The sequence below is a fragment of the Tachyglossus aculeatus genome, chromosome X4 (genome assembly GCF_015852505.1).
Source record: "Tachyglossus aculeatus isolate mTacAcu1 chromosome X4, mTacAcu1.pri, whole genome shotgun sequence".
Lineage (NCBI taxonomy): Eukaryota > Metazoa > Chordata > Mammalia > Monotremata > Tachyglossidae > Tachyglossus > Tachyglossus aculeatus.
In genome coordinates this window covers 13,141,092-13,157,551 of record NC_052098.1, presented here as the reverse complement: position 1 = coordinate 13,157,551, position 16,460 = coordinate 13,141,092, and the positions used below count along the sequence as shown (strand labels likewise).

General features: G+C 44.1%; 1 protein-coding gene across 3 annotated transcripts in view; it reads left to right on the top strand.

Annotated features, from left to right (window-relative positions):
• Positions 1-16,106, top strand: part of CX4H9orf135 (chromosome X4 C9orf135 homolog) — a 54,089-nt gene extending 37,983 nt beyond the window's left edge. For 2 of the 3 annotated variants that reach the window (XM_038769929.1, XM_038769928.1), the window contains 2 exons: positions 12,758-12,815; positions 15,824-16,106. In XM_038769929.1, the coding sequence (XP_038625857.1) occupies positions 12,758-12,815; positions 15,824-16,006 (241 nt within the window). In that variant the 3' untranslated portion in view covers positions 16,007-16,106. Of the gene's footprint in view, positions 1-12,757; positions 12,816-13,561; positions 13,659-15,823 lie in introns of those variants that run through there. The other variant, XM_038769930.1, reaches the window with a different exon arrangement.
• Positions 16,107-16,460: the final 354 nt, after the last annotated feature.

Below are 16,460 nucleotides of genomic sequence, written 5' to 3'. Positions count from 1 at the left end.
AAAAATGAGGCCATGACGAATCGATGCGCAAGGAACGTTGTATCAGGATGACCATGAAGATTGTGAGGGAGAGCGTGGTTTCCCACGGTTTGTTTCTAAATTTAAAGGGCCTTTTTAGAGCTATTCTCTGCAGGGTAGTGGTTCCAAGGAGCAATCCTTAAGGATCAGCTTTCAAATTAGAAACAAATCATGGGAAAGCCGGTCTTCTCCCTCTGCGCCCCCCCGCCCCGGTTTGCCACCGTCAGGGATGTCAGAGTGCAGGTTGCTGTTCTCTGCGCAGCTATTTATCAGAGTGTGGTCACAGGGGATAAGAGGAAGTGCTGATTGACTCCATCATATCTGATATAGGACACCAGATCCTCATACAGGCATAAGTCCATCATGGGACATGCATGCAAGAACCCAGCTTTCATGAGTTAGCCTGCTTGGTTTTTTTTAAAAAAATGGTATTTATTAAGCGCTTACTATGTGCCAGTCACTGCCTTAAGCGCTGGGGTAGATTCAAGCTAATCAGGTTGGACACAGTCCATGTCCCGTGTGAGGCTCCCAGTCTTACCCCCCCCCCCATTGTGCAGATGAGGTAACTGAGGCACAGAGAAGTGAAGTGACTTTTCCAGGGTCTCACAGCAGGCAAGTGGCGGAGCCAGGATTAGAACCCAGGTCCTTCTGATTCCCAGGCCCGTGCTCTATCCACTAAGCCACACTGCTTCTCAGCACTACTTGGTCAGAATTACTTGGTTTTATTTGGTATAATTCCAGAGGTATCAGCGAGAAAGTAATCTATTAGTTACTCTACGACATCTTCAAAATCCCTCCACATGCATAATTCAATCTCTCATTTTCAGCATGCCAATTGTTATACTCTTTCCAAAAGTATCCTAGGGTTTCCGGATCTTGAATATTCATTTTTTTTTTTTTTTACTTCTTGCCAATAGTACAGCTGTTGAAGTGTCAACTTTAGAAGCCGATGCATAAGAATGAGTCTGTTCAATGGACCAAAAAGATATGCTTCAGGTTATACAGGAAAAGACTAAACCCGTAATGTAAATTTAAATTTCAGGTTAACTCTTGGAGAAAAGTCATATTTTTATGGTGCACTTGAAATGTGTTGTGTACTCCTCTAGATTGTATTTCAATCAATTGCATTTATTGAGCGCTTAGTATAGTGCTCCGCACACAGTAAGCACTCAATAAATAAGATTGATTGATTACTCAGAGGATATTTACCATTACTTCCAGGCATCTTCATACGTACTACGTAATACCCAAACAGAGCCGGTTCATTAGGTGCTCTAGCTACAGTGACTAGAAGTCTGGCTTTACTCATCATCATCATCATCATCAATCGTATTTATTGAGCGCTTACTGTGTGCAGAGCACTGTACTAAGCGCTTGGGAAGTACAAATTGGCAACATATAGAGACAGTCCCTGCCCAACAGTGGGCTCACAGTCTAAAAGGGGGAGACAGAGAACAAAACCAAACATACTAACAAAATAAAATAAATAGAATAGATATGTACAAGTAAAATAAATAGAGTAATAAATATGTACAAACATATATACATATATACGGGTGCTGTGGGGAAGGGAAGGAGGTAAGATGGGGGAATGGAGAGGGGGACGAGGGGGAGAGGAGGGAAGGGGCTCAGTCTGGGAAGGCCTCCTGGAGGAGGTGCACTGCACAAAGCACTAGGTGGATACAAGAAAGTCGGGTTGGACACAGTCCCTGTCCCACTTGGGGTTCACAGTGTCAATCCCCATTTTACAGATGAAGGAACTGAGGCCCAGAGAAGCGAAGTGACTTCACACAGCAGACAAGTGGCGGAGACAGGATTAGAACCCATGAACCTCTGATTCACAGGCCTGTGGTCTGTCTACTACGCCACCCCAGTTTTGGGCTTCCCATCCCGCCATCCAGTTTCCCCAAAGGAGGACTCATAAAGGATCCTGCCTTGGAGGTAGTGTAGTGTTAGGGGGTCCATAGGTGCATTGGACAGTGCTAAGCGCTTAGTACAGTGCTCTGCACATAGTAAGCGCTCAATGAATACGATTGATGATGGTAGCGGTCGTGGCAACACAGTGGTTGCTTTGCAGCAAGGCGGGTAATAAAAAGGGAGAGGCGAAGGAGCAGCAGCTCCTTCTCCATCTCAAACCCATCCTCTCCTCCGCCCAGCAACAGTACTTCTCTATCCTTATTGACTCAAGCGCTTAGTACAGTGCTCTGCACACAGTAAGTGCTCAATAAATACGATTGATTGATTGATGGACTCCCCTGTCCAATGCTCACACCAGCCGTTTCAGACTTCGAGACAATTCGTTCTGATTGGCACCGCTTAGATTTGACACCTTTTCTCAGGAAGCAACAGTGCTCCAGCGCTTACAACAGTGCTTGGCACATAGTAAGCGCCTAACAAATACCATAATTACTATCGTACATCGGAGGACTGACTGTAAGTGCAGATAGGTACCCCAGCTCTTCATGGTGCCTTCGCCAGCCATGCCTGCTAGGCAGCGTGGCTCAGTGGAAAAGAGCATGGGCTTTGGAGTCAGAGGTCATGGGTTCAAATCCCGGCTCCACCACTTGTCAGCTGTGTGACTTTGGGCAAGTCACTTCACTTCTCTGGGCCTCAGTGACCTCATCTGTAAAATGGGGATGAAGACTGTAAGCCCCCCATGGGGCAACCTGATCACCTTGTAACCTCCCCAGCGCTTAGAACAGTGCTTTGCACATAGTAAGCGCTTAATAAATGCCATTATTATTATTATTTTATGTTATATACTGGAGATGCAGTCGTTATTAGATGACCAAGCCTATCAGGTGCCAGTTCAAGCAAGAACAGCTGTTGCCCTAGATGGAGTCTGTACTCAGTCAATCAACCAGTGCTATTTATTGAGTGCTTACTGCACGTACTGTGTGTACTAAGACTTGGGAGAGTTTAATACAGTGGAGTCCGTGGACACGCTTCCAGTCTAGTGGGGGAGACAGACACTAAAATAAATTACAGCTCGGGGAAGCACCAGAGGCAATACGGTATATACTATATCAAACATTATAAAACTCTTGAAGTTCTTCAAGGTAAAGGCGCCGTGTAAATTCATTTTATTCCGGATTATAATCATTGCTATCATAAAATTCTCCCAAATTAGACTAGCCTCCCCTCGATTTGCAACTCTCAGCTCCTTACTGGCTCCATGGTGAAGCACTGACTCAGTTTGACAGGGCTTAGTGGCTGCTACTACGTCTGGCTTCTCTCAAAGAACAATTTGGAAGCGGCATGGCCTAGCGGAAAGAGCCTGGGCTTGGGAGTTAGAGAACCTGAGTCCTAATCCCAGCTGTGCCACGTGTCTGCTGGGTGACCTTTGGCAAGTTACTTAAATTCTCTGGGCCTCAGTTTCCTCATCTGTAAAATGGGGAGTAAATCCTACTTCCTCCTACCTACACCGAGAGTCCCGTGAAAGACGGGGACTGTGACCAAGCTGATTATCTACCTCAGTGCTTAGTCCAGTTAATGGCCCAGAATAAGCGCTTGAGTGCCATAATTATTATTATTAATCATTCTGGGGAGAATACGATGCAACGGAGTTTGTCGACACCATCCCCGCCTACGAGGAGCTTCGAGTCTAGACGGGGTGGGGGGGCAGACATTAAAATAAAGTACTGAGAGGGGATATGGGAGAGCATGGGAATAGGTACATCATCATCATCATCAATCGTATTTATTGAGCGCTTACTATGTGCAGAGCACTGCACTAAGCACTTGGGAAGTACAAATTGGCAACATATAGAGACAGTCCCTACCCAGCAGTGGGCTCACAGTCTAAAAGGGGGAGACAGAGAACAAAACCAAACATACTAACAAAATAAAATAAATAGAATAGATATGTACAAATAAAATAAATAAATAAATAAATAGAGTAAAAAAAAAAAAGGTACATGAGTGTCTGGGGCTGGGAGGGAGATGAATACCAAGTGCTTAAGGGGTACAGATCCAAGTGCACAGGTGATGCAGAAGGGAGGGCGAATAGGGGAAATTCATTCATTCATTCGATCGTATTTATTGAGCGCTTACTGTGTGCAGAGCGCTGTACTAAGCGCTTGGGAAGTACAAATCGACAATGTGTAGAGACAGTCCCTACCCAACAACGGGCTCACAGTCTAGAAGGGGGAGACAGACAACAGAACAAAACATGTGGACAGGTGTCAAGTCACCAGAATAAATAAAAATAAAGCTAGATGCACATCATTAACAAAATAAATAGTATTCCTACCCAGACTGGGCTCACAGTCTAGAAGGGGCGACAGACGTTAATAAAAATAGGTAAATATATTATATACGGATGATGATGATGGTGTTTGTCAGGCGCGTCCTGTGTGCCAAGCACTGTTCTAGATACAAGCTTATCAGGTTGTCCCACATGGGGCTCACAGTCTTAATCCCCATGGGCCTAGTCAGGGAAGGCCCCATGGAGGAGGTGGGATTTTAATAGAGCTTTGAAGGTGGGGAGAGTGGTGATCTGTCCAATACGATGGGTGAGGGAGCTCCAGACCGGAGGGAGGATGAAGGGCAGGAGTCAGCGGTGAGCCAGATAAGATGGCGGGACCGTGAGCAGTTTGGCATTAACGTGTGGCTTGGGTCGTAGCAGCTCCTTCTCCGTCTCAGACCCATCCTCTCCCGCTTTCCTCTGCCCAGCGACAACACTGCTCTAGCCTTATTGACCCCCATGTCCAATGCTCACGCCAGCTGTTTCAGGCTTTTCGTTCCCTCCCTCCTCAAATCCCCTGCTCCCCCGGCCTCTCCTTTCTCTTGGTTCTATTTCATCGGTAAAATTGGAACGGTGAGGTGGGCGCTCCCGAAAATTTCCCCTGCTTCTTTCTAGTCCCACCTTCCTCTTGCCCCTTCTTCGGCTCTCTGATCCTTCCCAGCGGTGTCTCAAGAGGAGATCTTCCGCCCTTCTGCCTTGCCCATGTGGGAGTGTCCCACGTGGAGTCCGCAGTCTGAGAGAGCGAGGGAAAACAGGCGTTTTCTCCCCATTTGACTAAGGAAACTGAGGCACAGGGAACTTAGTTGGTTTGCCCAAGGTCTTAGAGCAGGAAAATGGCACAGCTGAGACCGAATAATAATAATAATGATGATGGCATTTGTTAAGCGCTTACTATGTGCAAAGCACTGTTCTAAGCGCTGGGCGGGATACAAGGTGATCAAGTTGTCCCACGTGGGGCTCACAGTCTTAATCCCCATTTTACAGATGAGGTCATTGAGGCTCATTGACTTGCCCAAGGTCACACAGCAGACATGTGCTGGAGTCAGGATTCGAACCCATGACCTCTGACTCCAAATCCCGTGCTCTTTCCACTGAGCCACGAAACCTAAGTCTTCTTCCTTTTCAGTGGCGGCAATTGCTGCCATTTAAAAAATGGTATTCGGTAAGTGCTTTACTATGGGCCGGGCACCGTAGTAAGTGCTAGGGTAGATAGAAGATAATCAGGTTGGACCTAGTTCTTTTCTCCATGGCCATCAAGCTAAACCGACCCATTGGAATTGTACACCAATATCATCGGTATTTACTGAGCATCAGAGCACTGAACTAGACACTTAGGAGCATGCAATAAAAGCAGAAGACCTCAGTCCCTGTCGTCAGGGAGCAGGGGGGTTGAACGAGAGTACCTGACATGGCTGGAACTGTGCGTTTTCGACTGTGCTGGAAACTTCCATGGACGCACGGGTCCGGTGCGGCTAGTCGAGCTGGGTTTGTGCTGTTTCCATCTGGGTGGCCGAACTGGCCCATCTTGCGTCGCAACATTACCACTCGTTTTCAGTGGTGGTCGTAGCGTAGCCGAAACTGGGTCAGCGGCACGATCGTTGCCACTCAGGCGAACGGTGGTGGGTTAGTTTCCCCAAGCCCCCCTGCTCCTAGCTTTCTCTCCTCACCTTTCTCCCTGGTCAGGCATAAGAAGCTTCGCTCTATCATCAGGCCTACTCAAGACCGTAACGTACGAGAGCTGAGATTTAAAACCCTCTGTGATCAAAACTCTTATCCGTCCGAGGTATATTTTCCAGTTCATCCGGAGAGAGCGGAACTTATACCGGTGGCCTGTGCGGAGTGGGTTTTCCTATTTTATTTTTAACCTCAGAGTCGTTGCAGAGGGGATATTTACCTGAAATTACAGAACGGGAAATAGAAAACTGAAGTAGCGATGGTTGATTTAAAGGTAATGAGGACAAAAAAAAACCTACTCAGTCACAAACTTGATATTTATGCTATTCATAGTCCTTTTAAAAGCTACATTTGGAACACTTTTTTGGATGATAGCTTTGAAGCCAATTTGCGAGCATCCGTTGCATACAAGGCTAATTTAAATATACTGCCTAATGTTTGGTGTGTAGATCAAAGCAAATGCTGAATGGTACTGGCAAGAATGTCTTTGAGAAAATTTTAGAAAAGTCTCTAAACGCAGAGCCTTGTTTTAAAAGGTGTTGATTTGAAACTTGAAATGTATTCAGTTTGTGACCAGTTTTGTTGATATCTTTCGTCTCTGATTTTCCTTAATTAGCAAAGAACAGTCTTCTTCGAAGAGAAAATATCTCACCCTAGTTCTTTTCTTGTCAGGACAAGTTCTTGAGTTAGATTGCCGTGACTAAACCCTTCGCTAAGATGATTGTTCTGGAGACTAAATTTGCCTTCTGTATATTTTTGTTTTGTGAAGTGAGTTCCCTTTGAGTCAGAATTTCATGCCTGCTAAGGCCCAAGTTGCCCAAAGAGCTTGGCTCCAACTGCTATTTAGAATGATTTAAATTAAAGCTAATGATTGTCCTTTTAATCATAACTCATTGATGAACTGACACGGAAGAAAAAATACCGTCTTGGTTGGTTTTGTTTTCAACAAGGAGCCCAACTCTGCCAGTGCCTGAGGTCTATCAATCAATAGCATTTATTGAGTGCCTACTGTGTACTACTACTACTACTACTACTACTACTGCTAATGATGGTATTTGTTAAGCACTTACTGTGTTCCAGGCACTGTACTAAGCGCTGGGATGGATGCAAGCAAATCGGGTTAGACACGGTCCCTGTCCCACTTGGGGCACGCAGTCTCCATCCCCATTTTCCAGTTGAGGTAACTGAGGCCCAGAGAAGTGAAGTGACTGGCCCAAGGTCACACAGCAGACAAGTGGTGGAGCCAGGATTAGAACCCATGACCTTCTGATTCCCAGGCCTGTGCTGTATCCACTAGGCCATGCTGCTTCTCTGCAGCACTTGGGCGAGTGCAACAGAGGTAAAAGACACAATCCCTGCCCTCAAGGAACTTCCGAGCTAACATTATTCCTTGGTAGGATGCCTGGCACTTTGAGGGAAGCATTAATTATCTTACCAACCAGGATGGAGTCTCTTTTAATGCTTTGCAGACAGCACTGGCATTTACTCCAGTGATGCACTAATTAGCTCTCAGTGGTTTCCAAATGCCCAATTTACTACAGTATATTAGGAAGTAAACATAAGCACTGGGAGAATTGGGTCCATTTAATATTATGGATTTTGCGTAGTTACCAAGCTCATTAAGAAAGCTAGAAAGTGCGCACGAATTCATTTGTAAAACTGTAGAAGTTTGACATTTTAAAAGTTGTTTTTTTTTATTATTAGATGGGACACATAGCCCAAATCTTTCCTCCCTGAATGAGTGCAGCTTGTTAAGAACCTGCCCTACGATAATCTGATACACCCCTAGAAATTTGCCTCCCTCCTGACTCGCCCAAGGCAGTGCCCCAGTAGAGCCTCCACCCCAAATGGGATCTGGGGCGGAGGAGACAAGCTCAAAGAATGCCTTCTTCAGGGCTTCTTCAATTAGCATTAGTTGCTAATCTTTAGCGGGAAAAAATGGTTACTTTTTTACACTAAATTTTAAGCTACCCTAGAGCTTATTAAAAATAGTAGAAAGTGGCGTAAAGGAATAGGGAATTAGCCTGCTGTGAAAGAAAACAGTGCCAAGTAGAGTTAGTTCCCTTTTAAGCGCTTAGTACAGTGCTCTGCACACAGTAAGCGCTCAATAAATACGATTGATTTAAGTGCAGTTATTTATGTTTTTCCCCCAGCATCTTTAGGTCTTCCCTAAAAAAATTGTGTGGCTATTCTTTCTTTGCATTTCTACTTTTCCCCTATATAAATCCACGCAAACCTCTGTCAAGATTGTACATATCCATGTTGGGTAGGGACTGTCTCTATATGTTGCCAATTTGTACTTCCCAAGCGCTTAGTACAGTGCTCTGCACACAGTAAGCGCTCAATAAATACGATTGATGATGATGATATCCAGAATTTATGTATTTCTACTAACGTCTGTCTCGTTCTTTAGGCTGCTTGTGGGTAGGGAACCTGTCAATTCTGCCTCAGATATTTAAGAGACATCTATAAGACCGTGTTGAAAATACAATTGAGACTTTTTCCTCTTGGCTGGGTCATCACAACCCTATGTTAGGAAATATTTGGACAGTGTTAACAGCCATTGGAAAACGTTTAGTACATAGTTACTATTCTTTTTATTTCGTTAATAATGTGCATATAGCTTTAATTCTATTTGTTCTGACGATTTTGACACCTGTCTGCCTGTTTTGTTTTGTTGTCTGTCTCCCCCTTCTAGACTGTGAGCCCGTTGTTGGGTAGGGACTGTCTCTATATGTTGCCGACTTGTACTTCCCAAGCGCTTAGGACAGTGCTCTGCACACAGTAAGCGCTCAATAAATATGATTGAATGAATGAATGAATACTCTCCCAAACTTAGTGCAGCAGTCTGTAAACGGTAAATGCTTAATTAATACCAATGAGTGATTAATTCCTCTCCAAGTCTTACAGAGCTAGATTCATCTTTCCATCCCTGGAGGCAGCCCTTAAGTAGTTCACCTGCCTCAGGCGTCCAAGAAGCAGCATAGCGTAGTGGATAAAGCATGGTCCTGGGAGTCAGAGGGCCCCGAGTTCTAATCCTGACTCTGCCGCTTGTCTGCTGTGTGACCTTGGCCAAGGCACTTCACTTCTCTGGGCCTAAGTTACCTCATCTTTCAAATCAATCAATCAATCAATCAATCAATCGTATTTATTGAGCGCTTACTGTGTGCAGAGCACTGTACTAATCAATCAATCAATCAGTCGTATTTATTGACCGTGTACTGTGTGCAGAGCACTGTACTAAGCACTTGGGAAGTACAAGTTGGCAACATATAGACAGTCCCTACCCAACAGTGGGCTCACAGTCTAGAAGGAAGCTGAAGAAAATAAAGACAAAATGGGATATGAGTGTACTAAGCGCTTGGGAAGTACAAGTTGGCAACATATAGAGACGGTCCCCACCCAACAATGGGCTCACAGTCTAAAAGGGGGAGACAGAGAACAAAACCAAACATACTAACAGAATAAAGTAAATAGAATAGATATGTACAAGTAAAATAGAGTAATCATCATCATCATCATCATCAATCGTATTGAGCGCTTACTGTGTGCAGAGCACTGTACTAAGCGATTGGGAAGTACAAGTTGGCAACATCTAGAGACAGTCCCCACCCAACAATGGGCTCACAGTCTAAAAGGGGGAGACAGAGAACAAAACCAAACATACTAACAGAATAAAATAAATAGAATAGATATGTACAAGTAAAATAAATAGAGTAATCATCATCATCATCATCATCAATCGTATTTATTGAGTGCTTACTGTGTGCAGAGCACTGTACTAAGCGCTTGGGAAGTACAAGTTGGCAACATATAGAGACAGTCCCCACCCAACAGTGGGCTCACAGTCTAAAAGGGGGAGACAGAGAACAAAACCAAACATACTAACAGAATAAAATAAATAGAATAGATATGTACAAGTAAAATAAATAGAGTAATCATCATCAATCGTATTTATTGAGCGCTTACTGTGTGCAGAGCACTGTACTAAGTGCTTGGGAAGTACAAGCTGGCAACATATAGAGACAGTCCCTACCCAACAGTGGGCTCACAGTCTAAAAGGGGGAGACAGAGAACAAAACCAAACATACTAACAGAATAAAATAAATAGAATAGATATGTACAAGTAAAATAAATAAATAAATAGAGTAATAAATATGTGCAAACATACTAACAGAATAAAATAAATAGAATAGATATGTACAAGTAAAATAAGTAAATAAATAAATAGAGTAATAAATATGTACAAACATATATACATATATACAGGGGGGATTAAGACTGTGAGCCCCATGAGGGGCAGGGACTGTGTCTACCCTGATTTGCTTGTATCTACCCCAGCACTTAGTACAGTGCCTGGCACATAGTAAGCGCTTAACAAATGCCATTTAAAAAAAAAAAAGGTGCAGAGAGGAGGAAACCCTTCCAACTTTCTCTCCCTTCCTCCAACACCTCCCCGGTTATGTCATGTGAACCTATTTTGAGAGCAAAATTGCTCCTGGCAGTTGGAGGGACGTCCAGGGACAACCACTGAAAGCGCAGCCCTGCTCCTTGTCCTTAACACTTGCTTGGGGAAGATGCAGTCACGGAAGTGCAGAGAAGCAGCCTGGCTCAGTGGAAAGAGCCCGGGCTTTGGAGTCTGAGGTCATGGGTTCGAATCCCGGCTCCGCCACATGCCTGCTGTGTGACCTCGGGCAAGTCACTTCACTTCTCTGAGCCTCAGTTCCCTCATCTGTAAAATGGGGATGATGACTGTGAGCCCCACGTGGGACAACCTGATCACCTTGTATCCCCTCCAGCGCTTAGAACAGTGCTTTGCACATAGTAAGCGCTTAATAAATGCCATTATAAACAAAAAAAGTGCAGAGGCAGCTTTGCTGTCCTCTCCAGTCAACGTGAGAGACAAGGCCTCCAGTCATCTCTACATCGTGCTCGGCACTGAGGTTTACACAGGTGGGCAGATGCACTGTCCTTTAAATGTAAGGGGAGGTACATGGAGATAAATTGACATTTTTTTTTTAACCCGCACATATTGTTTTACGGTATTGGTTCAGCGCTTACTCAGTGCCAGGCCCTGTTCTAAGCACTGTGGTTGGTACAAGGTAGGTTGGACACAGCCCATGTCCTCCATGGGGCTCACAGTCTTCATCTCATTTTACAGATGAGGTAACTGAGGCCCAGAGAAGTTAAGTGGCTTGCCCAACGCCACACAGCAGACAGGCGGCAGAGCTGGGATTCGAACCCAGGTCCTCCTGATTCCCAGGCCCATGCTCGATCCACTAGGCCATGCTGCTTCTCTTAACATGTATCCTGATTGCATTTTCGGTCCTCGCCCACCCGTAAGCTTGTTGACCTAAAGGGCTCGTAGTCTTTTATTTGACCCAAGGAAGTAAAAATGTGACAATAATAACTGTGGTTTTTGTTAAGTGCTTTCCATGCGCTGGGAGCAACGTGGCTTAAGGGAAAGAGCAGGGGCTTGGGAGTCAGAGGACGTGAGTTTTAATCCCTGCCATGCCACTTGTCTGCTGTGTGACCTTGAGCAGGTCACTTCACTTCTCTGGGCCTCAGTTATGTGTAAAATGAGATTAAGGCTGTGAGCCCCGTGTGGGACGGGGACTGTGTCCAGCCCATCTCACCTGCTGTGTGACCTTGGGGAAGTCATTTCACTTCTCTGGGCCTCAGTTACCTCATCTGTAAAATGGGGATTGGAACGGTGAGCCTCATGTGGGACAGGGATTGGGTCCAACCCAATTTGCTTGTCTCCACCCCAGCGCTTAGTACAGTGCCCGGCGCATAGCAAGTGCTTAACAAATACCATTATTCTTATACAAGATCATCAGATTCCAAATGGGGCTCACAGTTTAAGCAGGAGGGAGAACAGATATTGAATCCCCATTTTGCACATGAAGGAACCGAGTCCCAGAGAAGTTAAGTGACTTGCTGAGGTCACACAGCAGGCAAGTGGTAGAGCCGGGACTAGAACCCAGGTCCTTCGCCTCCAGGCCTGTGCTCTTGCCACTAAGCCATGCCGCTTCTCCAATAATAATAATAATAATGATAACATTTACTAATGCGTTAAGCGCTGCTCAAAGCTCAGTATCGGATCACTGTTCTCTAGTTGGAGGAAGACAGACCGGCACCCAGGGAAAGGGAAAATGGGAAGAAAACAAGCCAGAAAGGAAAAAAAAAAAACCCAGCAAAAATAGCAAGTCATACTAGTTGGAAAGGATAGTCTTCACTGTTCTCACCACTTCAGACAGGTCCAAATTGCCACAATGTTCTCAACATTTCAGATGTTGAATAGGTAGGCCTGTCCTCTGCCCTTGGAGGGGGAGAAAACGTTTTATTCCTGTGGGGGAAGATGGGAGGATGAAGAAATGTCTGGCCCCTTCCCATGGTTGGCTTGTGATTAGCATTTTGAATGTCTGGTTTATGAAATGAAGGCATTCCTACGATTCATGTAATCACTAAGAAGCATCTGGGGTTTCAGAAAAGTTGCTAGGAACATAAAGAACTGCTTTTTATTAAAATCAAGTAAGTGATAGTCTTGTTCTGGGTTTGATCTGATTTTTTTTTCCCCCCTTCAAGAAAGAGGAACAGCAAGTGTGCCAAGGCAACCTGTTTCACAAAATAAAGAGCAGCCTCTTTCAGATAAAGAAGTTGAAACTAAATTTTGCAAGACTTGAATCAGCTGACTGCCCCTCTAGGAATAGCCGGCCTGATATGCTCCCTTGTATATATGGCAAGTAAAGCTGACATTAAAATAATATTTCATATTTTGGGTCATCTGTTTCTCACATATCGACTTGTCTCTTTCAGGGCCTCTGAGACAACGTATCGTGCAGATTATGTTCCTCCATATGATTATAAACCAGCAGTAAGTATATGCGAGTAGAAAAATCCCTTGGTAATCCCTATTGATTCATTTGAAACCATTCTATCATATTTCTTGAGCGCTTACTGTGTGCAGAGTACTATACTAAGCTCTTGGGAGAGTACCGTATAGTAAGCGCTTAACAAATCCTATAAAGAACCAAAACAAAATAGAGTTAGTAGAAATGTTCCCTGCCCACGGTGAGTCATGCTGCTGCTATCAAGGGTAAATCATTGCATTTAGGAAACAAGTAGAAATTGTTTGGAAGTGATGACCATTAGCAAGCAAGATGTATCATAGGTAGAATTTATTTCTGGATATTTTATAGACATCAAGGGAGGTTTCAAAGGACCACGAGGAGCTTGGAGCATTTGTTAGTGGGGGACGGAAAGGAAGAGGGCAGGGCAACTAACCAAAAATAACTAGGTAAAACCTGGATGACAGATGAGGCCACTATTTAAAATCACATCCAGCTTGTCCTGACAGGGAGTAAAAGACACCAAACTGTCATGGGACTCTGTGAGAGCATCACTCATGGAACTGGCATCCTTCTGGGGCCACTTAGTCGAGAATTCCCGAGTGAACCCTACTCTGTTTTTTGCTCTAAAGTGGCTGATAAGCATGCTAGGCGGAAGGGTAGTATCTGATCGAAAAGGTGTATCCTTTTCTCATATTCATAAATATATAAAGTATGGAGAAGAAGTGGCGTCTAGAACAGAAAGATTAAACTTGTCACCCACTCGCTTCAGCCTCACAAAACTGGAAGGGAATCAGCCACAGCAGAGGTTAAGAAAGAAGCCGAACTGGCCGTAAACGCATAGAAGGTCCACTCTCTCCAGATTTCAAAGTGAGCAAAATTTCAAACTGATTACATATTAAGCCTGTGTCCGTATGCCCCATCATCATCATCAATCGTATTTATTGAGCGCTTACTGTGTGCAGAGCACTGTACGAAGCGCTTGGGAAGTACAAGTTGGCAACATATACAAGTTGGCCCCACTACAGAGGTGACTGGAGATGAAATGACGTTGGTGCAAAAATGGACTGCCTTAGCAATAAATTTTAACTTCAGGAAAAAAAAGCTCTTAAGTCATTTTGTCCTAATGAGTTTTCAGCTGATCCTCTAAGCTAATTCCCAGCTGATTCCCTATGAGCTAGGGAAATGTATCTACCAACTCTGTTGTAGTAATAATTGTGCTTGCTAAGTACTTACTATGTCCCAAGAACTGTACTAAGCACTGGGGTAGATACAAGATATTCAGGTTGGACACAGTCCCCGTCCCACACGGGGCTCGGAGTCCAAGTAGGAGGGTGTAGGATTTAATCCCCATTTTGCCCATGGAGGGAACAGAGGCACAGAGAAGTGAAGTGCATCTCTCAAGGTCACACAGCAGACAAGTGGCGGAGGCAGGATTAGAACTCAGGTCCTCTGACTCCCAAGCCTTTGCTCTTTCCACGAGGCCATGCTGCTTCCTTCTACTCTCCCAAGTGCTTGGTTCAGTGATCTGCACACAGTAAGCAGTCCGTCCGCACCACTGACTGATTAATTGATCCATTTGGTTGTTTTGGCTGGTCATTTGATTGCTTTCAGGTAAAGAAGGGAAACACCGTAAATGGGAAACAGCTAGTTGAAGTAAAGGTCATTAGGTGATTCCGGTGCTGGAGGGAACCAGAACATTTTCAAAACGTTTGTATTTTGTTCCATAGCACCTTGTCTATGTTTGAAATTAACAGCGGTCTCCAATGACTTTATTCGCTTAAGAATTTTGCGTTCAACTCTAAGGCACAGCAATAACACATTCTCCTAGAATTGAGATTTCCTCTGGGAGGTTTTATTAAAACAGATGTCTACATGAACTAGCCGGGGACAAATATACCCATCAGTATTCTTCCCTCTGCTGTGGCGAATTCCTATTAGAAATGAACCTCAAGCTTGCCTTTTCCTAGGGTCTGGTTTTTAACCGCGGCCCTGGGAAAAATAATTCAGTAGCTCAATGAATCGATCGTATTTATTGAGCGCAGAGCACTCAAAGGACTAAAGACTCAATCGGCGATGTTACTGTTCAGAGCGAATATAATTTGCAATAATAAAAACTGTCAGATAGCACTACAGTTTTTTTTGTATTTTATATAGAGTTAAAGGTTTTGCATTTAGTCACACTTTGCCCACCTCAAATTTTGCTGAGCAAATTTAGCACATCCCAAAATGTATGGTTTTACCACAAATTAAGGAATTCAGAACCGTATCAGTTTTCCACAGCACCTGTATATATGTATATATGGTTGTACATATTTATTACTCTATTTATTTTACTTGTACATTTCTATCCTACTTATTTGATTTTGTTGGTATGTTTGGTTCTGTTCTCTGTCTCCCCCTTTTAGACTGTGAGCCCACTGTTGGGTAGGGACTGTCTCTATGTGATGCCAATTTGTACTTCCCAAGCGCTTAGTACAGTGCTCTGCATATAGTAAGCGCTCAATAAATACGATTGATTGATTGATTGATTGATTGGAAAGCGAACCAACCCTGGCTATTTTATGGTTGTGAGTGGAATACTGGGTCACGATCAATCAATCGGTGGTATTTTATCGATCACTTACTGTGTGCAGAGCAGTGTACTAAGCGCTTGGGCGAGTCCAGTATAACAGAGTCGGTAAACACGTTCCCTGCCCACAAGGAGCTTACAGTCTAGGGGACTGTAAACCAACCAGTTTCCAACCCCACATTGCCACCCGACGTAGATTTGGCACTGCAGACATCTAACAAGAGCATAAGTCATCGGTAAGTCACCGCGCCTGAATAAAGTGTATCCGATCGTCTTTCTAAGCCAACGTCGGTGAACGGTGCCCTCCCAAGTGCTTAGTACAGTGCTCTGCACATAGTAAGTGCTCAATAAATCCCATTGATGCTGAAAGCATTTACAAACCAACCTTGAGTGTAACACGAGTAACGTGTCAAATTACCTTCTTTTGGAGATCACTCAATTATATTTCTTTTATTTCCATAGATCCCACCTTTCCTGGGTAATTATTCAGTAGCTCATAGGAAATGCCGTTCTCAGTTCACAGATGTAGAAGATGGGAGAAGACGGGGCTTTAACAGATGGCACGATGAGAGTGGGATTTATGGTAATTCTGATGTAAAACAAAAGGTTTTCCCAGCAACTAATCCTATTACCTCTCATTTGTGATAATACGCCAAACTCTCTACATAAAATTATTCTTTATTAAATTGTACGTCTAATGAAAATGCAGCGATTTTTCCGCCTATTCCAATAAAAACAACCAGAATACTTGTTAGAGTAGTGGTTTTTTTTCCCCCGTGAGACCAGTTTTATGCCAGATAGTAACTCTTCATGGGCATATATTCTCATGTTTATATGCTCCACATTTTAGTGAGTGTTTCTCATGTTTATAGCTGGTGTTTGATATAAGAACTATATAAACGGGAAACTACACATGTGGCAGTTCCAACTGAAATACTAGTAGTGGAGCATTTCCTAACTCGCGGACCATAGGAAGCTGCTCGGCAGGCCCCGAGATTTGTTTCTGCATCCCCATCTTGGATTGACCTGTTGGTCGTCAGCTGGAAAATCCAAGGTGACCGGATGGGAGAAAAACCAAGAGGGTGAAGTCCTCAACTGG